This window comes from Enhydra lutris, unplaced genomic scaffold (assembly GCF_002288905.1).
Source record: "Enhydra lutris kenyoni isolate GAN:26980312 unplaced genomic scaffold, ASM228890v2 scaffoldscaffold17, whole genome shotgun sequence".
Taxonomy (NCBI): Eukaryota; Metazoa; Chordata; class Mammalia; order Carnivora; family Mustelidae; genus Enhydra; species Enhydra lutris.
The window spans coordinates 42,965,208-42,978,011 of record NW_019154101.1 but is presented as its reverse complement, the minus strand read 5'-3'; the positions used below and the strand labels follow the sequence as shown (position 1 = coordinate 42,978,011).

The following is a 12,804-nucleotide window of genomic DNA, read 5'->3' as shown; positions in this document are numbered from 1 at the left end:
CTAACCAAGTTATTCTTCTATCATTATATTCCAGTGGTTTTGTTTTGTTTAGTAATCTCCACCCCCAGCACAGGGCTAGAATTCATGACTCCGAGATCAAGACTCACATGGCCTACCAACTGAGACAGTCAGGTGCCCCTATATTCCAGTAGCATTACTCCACAACCTTTAATCGTATATATTAAAATATATTCTTTATTATTCTTGTTCAGTAAATTGTCTGAGACTTTAAGTTCAATTTTTGATTTCTAAGAAACTGAAACTTACTCTTTTTAATTGTATCTTACAGCCTTCAGAGATCATGGTTTTAAGAAAAAAATACTGAATTTATTTTGGTGACTTAAGAAATAGTTCAATTATTTTATCCTTTCAAATAAAACTTCCTACTAACTGACTAATACTTTAATTACAGGTTACTATGATGAACTGACTTAAAGTTTATGTGAACCTGAAATAATACCATTAAGTTTTCAGCTGTCTTGGCATCATCAAAAGGAAAGGACCCAGTTAAATGCTACCTTTGCTCCTAAGCTACCAAGAGCTAAGACACATACAAATTTTATGGCAAGTAATCTAAAACCCTTCTAAAAATGATTAGCCGTTATTCTATCCAACAAGAAAACAAATACAACGACCTATCTAATTAATTAAGACACCAGATACTCATACTGCAGTTTCAGTGTCTAGTAACAAACCTCTAAACTGTAAAATTTGTTTGACAACTTCTAAGTACTAATAACACATTTTAAAAGGTTGATATCCACTTTAAAATATATATAGAAGTACCAAAGTATACAATTATGAAGAGAATGTGAATATACACCAAAGATTCTTAAGTCTAGATTTGGAGCTCAACCTGACAGTCTCCAAAAATTCTACATATTCCAAAGTCATTAGCATAACTTCTTAAAAATAGAATTTTGCATGGGGTGGGGGAAATATGATTAAATAGCTAGATACTTTACCTGTAGAAAGTTGATAGACATCAATCTATATTTTTCATGTCAAAATGTGATTGACTTGAGTTGGCTCAAGAAACAAGTTATCTTTTTATCCTATCAAAAATAAGAGTGCAAATCCAACCACTAGAAATTAAAACAAAAATACTTTGGAAGTTTTTTTGGTACCTTTAAATTCTGATAAAATACATTAAAAATTAAATATGCCAATTTTGCTTACTGCTATCAGATTTTAAAAATAATTTTCATCTTTTTGTCTATATAAAGTAAGTAATAAAATTAAACTTTTTTTTTTAAAGTAGGCTCCATGCCCAGTGTGGAGACCAATGCAGGGCTCAAATTCAGATTGAGACCTGAGCTGAGATCAAGAATCAGACGTTCAAACTGAGCCACCCAAAGTCTTTACTTTTTCATATCTAAGCTAATAGCTCTAGTGTATTCTTGAAAAAGAAAAAATATAATCTGAAATTTAAAATCTTAAAATATTCAAAGTAACAAATCTGTAATTGATACCACCAATGGTGACTTTCTTTAAGCTTACATTTTTAATATTTCCTTTAATGAGCATGTCTCAATAGATTCCTCTATTTTTCTTTTTTTGGTTATTGTTAACAACACCCTCATAGACCTTATTAAATCCAAGAAAATAGCCTAAAACATTGCTTACATTGCTAGATTTGGCCAGATTAAAAAAAAAAATTGCTGATAAAAATGGCCTTTACTTTATTCTCAACTACTTTTGTTATATGTGCGTTTTAAAATTATTTAACAAAAAAAAGGGATTTTAAAATATATATTTCAAGTCTCAAAGTTATTTCGAAAGAAATGTATATTTCATTTGAAAATAATAGTTTCAGCAGATATATGCACAATCCCTACATGAGTTGTAAATCCATCATCAAAACCATCACATTTTAGTGTTTTTAAAGGGGAATTCAAGGTAGATTATTTTTTTGCATTATGCAACTGACTTAAAGACAGTACTATTACATGTAAAAATAATTTACACTAAAAAACTCAAGCACAGAAATCTGATACTTTATCAAAATAATGAGAACAAAATGAGCAATGAAAAAAATAGCAAAAGCCATTACAAAAAATAGTAAATTCCTATTTAAATTCCTGTGTTCACACAGCTTAAAAATGTTTATTAATTAACTGTATCACACAGATTGTAGCATACTTTAAGCTCTAATATAGAAAGGTAACATGGGATATTTGAAATTTAAGCTGCACTTACCAAAATAGTTTAACCTGAGTCTTTGATGTCTTCAGAAATGTACTTGACAATAAGGTATGATAAAGTATAATTATTATTTAGTAGTAGAAGTCAAGATTATTTTTCTTTGAATATTTTTAATACTGCTTAAATATTTGTGTAAAATTATAAATATTACATTTTGGGGGTTCTCTGAACACAAGGGAGTGTATGAATAAAAAACTGTTATTTTTTTCCACTATACAAGCATATGAAGATGTCTTTCTTGTTCAAAATGCCTTATATTTAATCATAGTTTCCTGTTTCAAGTTATTTTAGAACAAATGCAGGTCAAGAGATTATCATAGATACTTGAATATTCCCATGAAATATGTCACACCCACTAAAGAATTTAATACAAGTTCACTAAAGAATATCAAATTAATCATTTCCTCCTATAAATATTTTCTTTTTATTTATTTTGTGTTTAGAAGTTGCAGTTTTAAGTACTATTAACAGAAAATACATAACAAAAGCTTCCTAACAAGTGAAAAAAATAATTATAAATGCTGGAAAAATTGGCCTCATTAACATATTTACAAACTTTTACTTAATACATACTCCATTGGAAATTAATTATATGACATTTATACAAGCATTAACATTTCCAGATCACTCTGAGTAGTGAACACTTCAGTTCTTTACTGTCTATCCCCAAAGTTGAAAGTCACTCAGTTTCTGAAGGCAATACTGACAAGCATCAGAAATGGGTCAATCTGAGATGTTATTGACATATTGTTCTGTTCCTTCACCTAAAGATGTTTCTGTTGAGTAAGTGTCCTTTTGCTTCTTTTTGTCTTTGCTCTGATCTTCCTGAAGCTTCAGAATTATGTTTCGGATTTCTTCTCTTTTTGTTCTCATTCTTGGGGGAGGAAACCAGTTTGCCAAATTCATAGGTAGTTCAAAATTGAGAATTGGATTCTGGAAATAAAAATATTAAATGCACATTAGAAATTTATAATAAATATTTTAGTCTCAATCACAAGAGCATTAAAAAAAATCAGTAACTCATTTAATAAACATGCACTTATTTATTATCTATCCCATGCCAGATACTGTGCTAGGCACTGGAAATAATGAGACAGTTTTTGCCTAAAGATCTTATAGTATAGACCAAAGGTCAGCAAACTACAGCTAGTGGGCCTCATTCTGCCTACTGTCTATTTTTGTAAATAAAGCCTATTGGAACATGCCACAATAACTCATTTACATTTTCTGTGGATGCTCTCATGCCACAACAGCTGAACAGAGAGTAGACACAGAAATTGTATGGTCACAGAGCCTAAAATACTTACTACTTGGCCCTTTTATGAATGGTTTGCTGACCCTAGTCTAGAAAGAAAGATAACAATTAAAACAATGGACATGACAAGTATTGTGAGAGTAAAAGCAGGAAGTCTATAAGAATCCATGCCTGGGGGGCACCTGGGTGGCTCTGTGGGTTAAAGCCTCTGCCTTCGGCTCAGGTCATTATCCTAGGGTCCTGGGATCGAGCCCCACATCGGGCTCTCTGCTCCGCAGGGAGCCTGCTTCCTCCTCTCTCTTTCTCTGCCTCTCTGCCTACTTGTGATCTCTGTCAAATAAATAAATAAAATCTTTCAAAAAAAAAATTAAAAAAAAAAAAAAAAAAGAATCCATGCCTGGGGGCTTAACACAATTCCAAGAAGTGACATATATACATATTTATTTATTTAAAAGATTTTATTTACTTGAGAGAGAGCCAGAGAGAGAGAGAGAGAGAGAGAGAGCGCACAAGCAGGGGGAGCAGCAGAGAGAGAGGGAGAAGCACAGGCTCTCTGAGCAGAAAGCCCGACATGGGGCTTGATCCCAGGACCCTGGGATCGGGACCCAAGCTGAAGGCAGATGCTTTAACCAACTGAGCCACCCAGGTGCTCCAAGAAGTGATATTTAAGCTAAGACTTGAAGAATGAGTAGAAGTTAGTCCAATAAGGAATAACAGAAGCAACTGGGAAGAATAACCTGGGTAGGGACATATGTATCAAGGCCTAGAGGCAAGAAAAAACATGATACAGTATAAGAACATGAATGACATTCAGGTAGCTGATATACAGAATGCTAGCATAAGAAAGGTAGGAAATGAATGAAGCCAGAAGCTTGGACAGAAGCTGGGTCACACAGGCCATGTGAAGGATTTTCATCTTTAGCCTAAAAGTAATAGGAGTAAAATGATTAGATTTCATTTTCTGGAAAACTGTGTAAAATAAAAGGCAGCATGCTTAGAGACTGGTGTAGCAATTCAGAATGGTGATGCCAGTGTATTGGGCTTAGAAAGTGGCAGCAGGAATAAAGAAATGAACATATATAACATTAAGTGATAGAATTCACAGGACTGAGCACTATACTGATGATGGATGAAGAAGTCGTCAAGGTAATTTTTTTTGAGATAGCGGAGTTATCTTTTTTATTTAAATATTTTATTATTTGAGAGAGAGAGAGAGAGAGAGAGAGAGAGAGAGAGAGCACGCGCATGAGAGCGTGAGCATGAGCAGCGGGGAGGGGCAGAGGGAGAAGCAGGCTCCCTGTTCAGCCGGGGCTGAATCTCAGGGATTTGATCTAAGGACTCCGGGATCATGTCCTAAGTCGAAGGCAGACGTTTAACCAACTGAGCCACCCAGGCATCCCAGGAGTCAAGATAATTATTAAAAATATCTAAGAGAGGTATGGTATTATACCCCTAAAGTCAAAGGAAGAAAGCATTATGAAGAATGAATGGTCAATAGTGCCAAATGGTGCTGGGAGATTGGCAACAATTTCAATACAAGGATGAGAGTAAAGCCAGATTACAAGGATTTGAGGAACAAATAGGACTTGTGGAAATGAAGACAGTGAATATAAATATGAAAAGAGGGTAAAAGTCCAAATCATGGGAGAGATTTCTTAAGATGGGAAGAGCTAGGGAGAGGGAGAGTTGATCAGAGTGATGAGAATGATGTCAACGAACCCTGGATTTGATAAAGTATAGTCTTTTTTTTTTTTTAAAGATTTTATTTATTTGACAGACAGAGATCACAAGTAGGCAGAGAGGCAAGCAGAGAGAGAGGAGGAAGTGGGCTCCCTGCCAAGCAGAGAGGCCAATGTGGGACTCAATCCCAGGCCCCTGAGACCATGACCTAAGCAGAAGGCAGAGTCTTTAACCCATTGAGCCACCCAGGTGCCCCTATAAATAGTCTTTTTATGCTTTAAAAATTCTCCAATTTGGGAGTTTCTGCTTCCTAGAAAAGTTTTTGAAATGTTTTTCAAACTCTTTAAAATATCTCCTTATTGTGTTTTTTACATTAATATAAGATCAAATATGGTTGACCCACAAACAACGTGGGGACTTGGAGCATTGACCCTGTGAAGTCCAAAATCCACATAGAACTTTTGATGCCTGAAAAACTTAACTACTAATGGTCTAATATTGACCAGAATCCTTACCAATAACATAAGCAGTCAATTAACACATATTTTTTTGTTTTATGTATTATATTATTGTATTCTTACATAAGGCAAGCTAGAGAAAATAAGTTATTATGAAAATCACATGGAAGAGAAAATGCATTTATAACACTGTACTGTATTTATTTAAAAAAAAAAATCTACGTAGAAGTAGACCCATGCAGTTCAAACCTGTGTTGTCTAAGGAGTCACTATACACTATTTTATTTTATTTTTAAGATTTTATTTATTTATTTGATAGAGATCACAAGTAGGCAGAGAGGCAGGCAGAGAGAGATGGAGAAGCAGGCTCCCTGCTGAGCAGAGAGCCCCATTAAGGACTCGATCCTAGGACCCTGGGATCATGACCTGGGCCGAAAGCAGAGGCTTTAACCCACTGAGCCACCCAGGCGCCCTATACACTGTTTTATTATTTATTTTTTTTTTTTTAAGATTTTTTTTTTTAAATTTATTTGACAGATCACAAGTAGGCAGAGAGGCAGGCAGAGAGAGAGAGAGGAGGAGGAGGCAGGCTCCCTGCTGAGCAGAGAGCCCGATGCGGGACTCGATCCCATGACCCTGAGGCTCATGACCTGAGCCGAAGGCAGAGGCTTTAACCACTGAGCCACCCAGGCGCCCCTGTTTTATTATTTATTATATTAGATCAAACATACTGAAACCCACCTCAAAAAAGCTCTCTACATACTGTAACACATAAACACCACAATCACTGAAGTTGTTTTGCTGGGGTACTTTTGGATTAGAGCCTTTCATAACATCTTTGGAAAAACTTCTTTTGCTTCCTTTTTTAACTTCCCATTCCACCTCTAAATACCTGCAAAAATGCACATATGGTAAGAATATACATATATAAATATACAAAGTCCCTCATTCCCACCAGAATACAAAATACAAATTACGATTTTGAACTTACTCTCTTAGAATTTTTACAACATTTGATCGAGAAGGGCCTCTGAGTGAGTCCATCAGTAGGATACAAGGTCTGCAAGGTGAAATGACCAAATGTTAATATTTATAATGTTTTATCTTTTCAAGATTATTTATTTATTTGAGAGAGAGCACATATGTGAAAGTGAGAGCAGAGCACAAGCAGGGGGGAGGGTCAGAGGGAAAGGGAGAAGCAGACTCCCCACTGAGTAGGGAGCCCAACGAGGGGCTTGACCCCAAGACCCTAGGATCACGACCTGAGCCGAAAGCAGACACTTAACCACTTAACCAATGGGTGCCCCCAATACTTTATAATGTTAAAAAGGCATAAAGAGGTGAGCACTATCAACAGAATTTAAAATATTCAAAATTCACTTGCTTCAGTAAGACTTGGGGGAAAAATAAATCTTATAGACACATATACCCTAACACAATACCTAAATATCCATGGTTATATTAAATACCAGATTGTAGGGATGCCTGGGTGGCTTGGTCGGTTAAGCATCTTCCTTCGGCTCAAGTCATGATCCCAGGGTCCTGGGATCGAGTCCCACACTGGGCTCCTTAATCAGTGGGGAGCCTGCTTTCTCCCTCTCTCTGCTGCTCCCCCTGCTTGTGTTTTCTCTCTCTGACAAATAAATAAAATATTTAAAAACAAAAACAAAACAAATTGCATAATATTAATTGAACCACTTCTTATTATAAACGTATTTGACTAAAGTTCCATTTTTGGTTCCTTAAAAGAATACAAAATTTAGTAAAAAGTCAAAATAATTCTGAAAATTTGAAAATCCCCAGATTCCAAATAGCAAAAGTGGGACCATGCAAAATAGAAAAAAATTCCACTTTTTTTAAGCCTTTTTTTTAAAGTAATTTCTGTACCCAATGTAGGGCTCAAATCCACAACCCAAACATCAAGACTAAGCCAGTCAGGTGCTCTGAAATAATCCCACTTCTAACTAAAACCTATTATAGATAAGAAAACAGGTAATCATCATATAGAAGAATTAGTTTAGGGGCACCTGGCTGGCTCAGCTGGTGGAGCATACAACTCCTGATCTCAAGGCTGTGAGTTCAAGTACCACACTGAGTGTAGAGATCACTTAGGGGAAAAAAAAAAAGAGTTAGTTTAGAATCCAGTGTTTTTTTTTTCAAGATTCCACTTCACAATCAAACAGAAAAATGATTATCCATTCTCCCCAACTTGAGCCCTGGACACTGGGCATAACCCAACTCTCCTCACTCATCTTAGATAGGTTTTGTGATTTTTAAGGACTTGCTGAAATAAAAACTGTCCAGTTACGTTTTATTCTATGAGGTTACGTAAATAAAATTCATCATGCAGTATGCGAGATATAAAGTTAATGCTTACTGTTTACAGATAGTAGGCTTTAAATGCCACTGTCCTATTTCTGAATTGCAGTTGTCATCGGCAAGGAATCCATCATCACTGCTATCATCCTATAAAAGACAGCCTGTTAGTAGTGAAGATATACAATCTAAATAATTAATAACCTCACAAAACAGCACTACTGATAATAAAAATCTTTGTAGCAAATATGTAAATTTTTTCTTTATAATAGTCCTCAGACATGAGAAATTGTGGTCCTTGATTCTAATTATCTAATGCCACAAAACTGACATTTTAATAAAAAGAAACCACGGATCAGAAGGCTATGACATTGTTATATCTGATTTTTCAATGTAAAAGAAAATTTTAAAGACGAATAGAGTATGACTGATTCTTCTTCAAATACTACTGTTCTGATTTTAGATATTTCTACAAAAATTTAGTTTGTTGGGTAAGATAACTGTTTCTCAATAGGAATATGAATGACTTATTCTTTTACATAAATAATTTTTAAAATCAGAAATATTTAAAGAGTTTTTGGAAACACCTCTGTCATAGAACCATACATGTACTTCACTTAAGAGAAGACAACTTAATGACAGTGTGCCTTATTTTGTAGATTATCTTGAATGTAAAACAAAGCTTTTCCTGTTCTTCAGAAAGCTTTTAGCAACCTTATAAATGAACTAATAAACAACAGAAATAATAACACATATATTTGCTAGTTCATATAACTATTACCCCAAAAGAACATAGTATAGCACTCATTACAAACCTTGAATATAATCCATATATATATGCCTGTGTAAGTTGCAGAGAAAAACTGTATTTCTTAGACACCACAAAAAATGGCTTTTGTTCACGGAAGGATTGTGCAAAAAGGAAAAATGGTGCAGTACAAAGCTATCTTCACTATAAGATAAACTCAAAGTTTATTCAAACAAATAAAGGTTCAGAGATTAAAGAAATGGAATGCTGTAAGATTCTTAAAACTTTTCTTTCAACATAGCCCTCTTTAACTGAGACATAAAATATTTTCAAAAATATATTTTATTCTTGGTGTAAGTAAAATTTATTAGAACTCTAAGGAAATATCAACTCTAAGGAGCTCTAAAGAAATATGAAAATTTATCAATGTTAATTTTTTTTAAAGATTTTATTTATTTATTTGACAGAGAGAGATCACAAATAGGCAGAGAGGCAGGCAGAGAGTCAGGAGGAAGGAGGCTCTCTGCTGAGCAGAGTGTCAGATGCGGGGCTCCATCCCAGGACCCTGGGATCATGACCTGAGCCAAAGGCAGAGGCTTTAACCCACTGAGCCACCCAGGCGCCCCTACCAATGTTAGTTTTAACTAAATATTATATGTTCCCGCCATGATACATATACTTTAAGCTAGAAGAAAAGAATCACTGGAAATGTGGAAAAAAATAATAATTTTGCTGTGCTCAAATACTACATAATCAAGTATACACATTTGCCTCCTGAATAAGTTAGACCAAAGGTTAAGTATGACCCATAAATGCTTTAAAAGAGGAAGAGAAAGGGATGGCAGAGTTAGTGGGGCTAGTGGTGGGGTTTAGGTGGGAGAGTCAGTTTTGTATTAAAACTGTTCTGAGGTAGGTAATGTTAGTTTAGTCCATGACGGCAATAACTAAAGTAGAAACCCTAGAAGAGAAATAAAACAAAAAAACACTATACATTTACCCTGGCAACTTCCCCTTTTTTTTTTTTTTTTTTTTTTTAAGATTTTATTTATTTATTTGACAGAGAGAGATCACAAGTAGGCAGAGAGGCAGGCAGAGAGAGAGAGAGGAGGAAGCAGGCTCCTGCTCACCAAGCAGAGAGCCCGATGTGGGACTTGATCCCAAGACCCTGGGATCATGACCGAAGCTGAAGGCAGAGGCTTAACCCACTCAGCCACCCAGGTGCCCCCCTGGCAACTTCTGAATTAAAAACTTAGGTTTGTGGGGCGCCTGGGTGGCTCAGTGGGTTAAGCCGCTGCCTTCGGCTCGGGTCATGATCCCAGGTCCTGGGTTCGAGCCCCGCATCGGGCTTTCTGCTCAGCAGGGAGCCTGCTTCCCCCTCTCTCTCTCTGCCTGCCTCTCTGCTTACTTGTGATTTCTCTCTGTCAAATAAAATAAAATAAAATCTTAAAAAAAAAAAAAAAAACTTAGGTTTGTGCTTTGAGATGAGACCCAAATTCAGAAGGCATGAGTTACTGGTAGAAGGAACTGCTTACAGGACTCCAAGAAAAACTTAGTTAGATAAAATATTGGAGCTTTTTGCAAAGCTTAGGTTTTACCTGGTTATCCTGATCTTCTGAGAAGTCAATGAGCTCATCTTCAAGCATTTTGCTACATTCAGTTGATTCATCACTATAGTTTAGTCTAATTTTGCTTAAGCCATCTATATCAATAAGAAACATTATATAATTTAAAAAAGGACATGCACATACCTTATAGTATATGATGTTAAAATTAATGCTAGTCATTAATTATATAGTAACTATGGATAAAAATCTGCATTAACATGTAATTCCACAAATTTACTTCTAATAAAAACCTGGATTCAAATAAATTATGAAGTTGTTTCTACTACTTAGACCCTAAAATTCATTAAAATTTAAAACTAGGTATCAATTATAAATATATGTATGTTTAAATATATATAGATATATACATATATGTGTATTAAAACATTTTTGTGCTAGGTATGCTAGATATCTTTAATAACAGAAGCTACAATTGTCTAAAAATAACCTAATGTCCAATAACAGGAATACTTAGCTAATTACAGAACATAAAATATTATACATTTTTAAAATTAAAATGATAAAATTGTGAAAATTGTATAATACAGATTAAAAAACAAACATGATTAAAATTAAATTAAACAGATTGTTTGGGGACAAATAATAAAAAGAAAAATACAAAAATGAAACTACTCAAGATGTTAGGATAGTAGCTATGGATGAGTTCTCAAACTCTTGTTTATTTTTCCTTCTTTTTCTTAAATTTGTTTTTTTAATATTATTTTGAGAGAGAGAGAGCACAAGAAAGGAATGGAGGGGTACAAGGAGAGAGAGAATCTTAAACAGTCTCCATGCCCTGCACAGAGCCCAACATAGGGCTGGATTTCATGACCCTGAGACCATGACCTGAGCTGAAATTGTCAGATGCTTAACTGATTGAGCCACCAAGGCACCCCATATACTTTTCCTTCATGTTTTGTTATATTCACTGACTTTTCAATAAAATAAAATAACCCAAGACAATTTTAGCATGAAATGATTCATAAATTTGAAATTGATTCTTTTAAAAGTCAGTTTTAAAAATCTAAATCCTTCAAAATATTTTGCTGAAAGATGCTAATCATATGTTTCAAAAAAAATATATAAGGTTTACATGAAAATAATGAAAACTGAGGACTCTAATACCAAATTTAGTAATCTGCTTATTAAAGAGTATACCTTTTCCACTTTAAAGAGTATGACTTTAAGGTATATTAGACAGGATACAGTTTATTTTTATATGTTATTAAAAGGGAACTAAAAGTTATTGAAAAGGAAGATGGGGTGAGAAGACAGCAAAATAGAACATGCCTCTGAAAAGAGGTCTGTCTCTCTAAAAGTTGTGATTTAAAACATACTATTTAAAATAAATAACAAAGCACTATGGTAAATCCTTTTGTTATATGAAAAATAGCCTTTACATTTTTTTTCAAAAATCTGTATTTTTATGTTTGTTTGAAGCTAAATTATCTATATTTGAACAAAATCAGTCCAAATCCTCAGGAAATTCACAATCAATTATAATCAAGTTATTCTAGCAGCCAATTATTCATATCTACAGAGGCTATGTAATATAAATATAAACCTTACTCAAATTAAATATATGTGCATTTCAAAAAAGGCAGAAAAATAATAATTCTTTTATTCAGTAAGTAAATGTCCTGGTGTACAGTGAGAGGTGATAACTCAACTGTTCTTTTATCAGTCTCAGTTTCTGAGAGTTTCTCATACAGTCAGATCCTCTGAAGATGCCACGTGTGATTCTAGAGTTTAAAACATACACATTTTTCATGTACCATAGTAAGACAACTATTTCATATGGTGCTCAACTGAAAAACTATCAAATGAAAGTACCAATAACACACATTATTTTCCTACAGTTGGCCTTAACCTAATCCCTACGATGTGATACAATTCCTACTTATTTACGACAGCATATTATTATCTGACATCAGGACTCAACACTTGTGACTCTATGCGTTCGATAGTTAAAAGTATATTAAAACTATCTAAAATGCTTTGTTTAAGGGCACCTGGCTGGCTCCATCGGTGGAGTGCCTACTTGTGATCTCTGTCAAATAAATAAATAAAATCTTTAAAAAAAAAATAGTGTACAATTCAGATGTTTTTATATATTTACACATATGTGCAACTATCAGAGTAAATTTTATTTTCTTAATTATTATTTTTTTTAAAGATTTCTTATTTGTTTATTTGACAGAGAGAGAAATCACAAGTAGGCAGAAGTAGGCAGAGAGGCAGGCAGAGAGAGAGGGGGAAGCAGGCTCCCCGCTGAGCAGAGAGCCTGATGCGGGGCTCGATCCCAGGACCCTGGGATCATGACCTGAGCCGAAGGCAGAGGCTTAACCCACTGAGCCACCCAGGCGCCCCTTAATTATTATTATTATTATTATTATTATTTTTAAAGATTTATTTATATGACAGAAATCGCAAGTAGGCAGAGAGGCAGACAGAGAGAGAGAGGAAGGGAAGCAGGCTCCCTGCTGAGCAGAGAGCCTGATGTGGGGCTCGATCCCAGGACTCTGGGATCATGACCTA

The 12,804-nt window shown here is 34.7% G+C and overlaps 1 protein-coding gene across 6 annotated transcripts in view; it reads right to left on the bottom strand.

Moving 5' to 3' along the window:
- Window positions 1-1,981: 1,981 nt before the first annotated feature.
- The window catches only part of LOC111147534 (SUMO1/sentrin specific peptidase 6), a 124,807-nt gene continuing 113,984 nt past the window's right edge, over window positions 1,982-12,804 (bottom strand). For all 6 annotated transcript variants that reach the window (XM_022503604.1, XM_022503608.1, XM_022503610.1 and 3 more), the window contains 5 exons: window positions 10,258-10,361; window positions 7,976-8,064; window positions 6,590-6,658; window positions 6,340-6,490; window positions 1,982-3,138 (listed from right to left, as the gene is read on the bottom strand). In XM_022503604.1, the coding sequence (XP_022359312.1) occupies window positions 2,929-3,138; window positions 6,340-6,490; window positions 6,590-6,658; window positions 7,976-8,064; window positions 10,258-10,361 (623 nt within the window). In that variant the 3' untranslated portion in view covers window positions 1,982-2,928. The remainder of the gene's footprint in view (window positions 3,139-6,339; window positions 6,491-6,589; window positions 6,659-7,975; window positions 8,065-10,257; window positions 10,362-12,804) is intronic.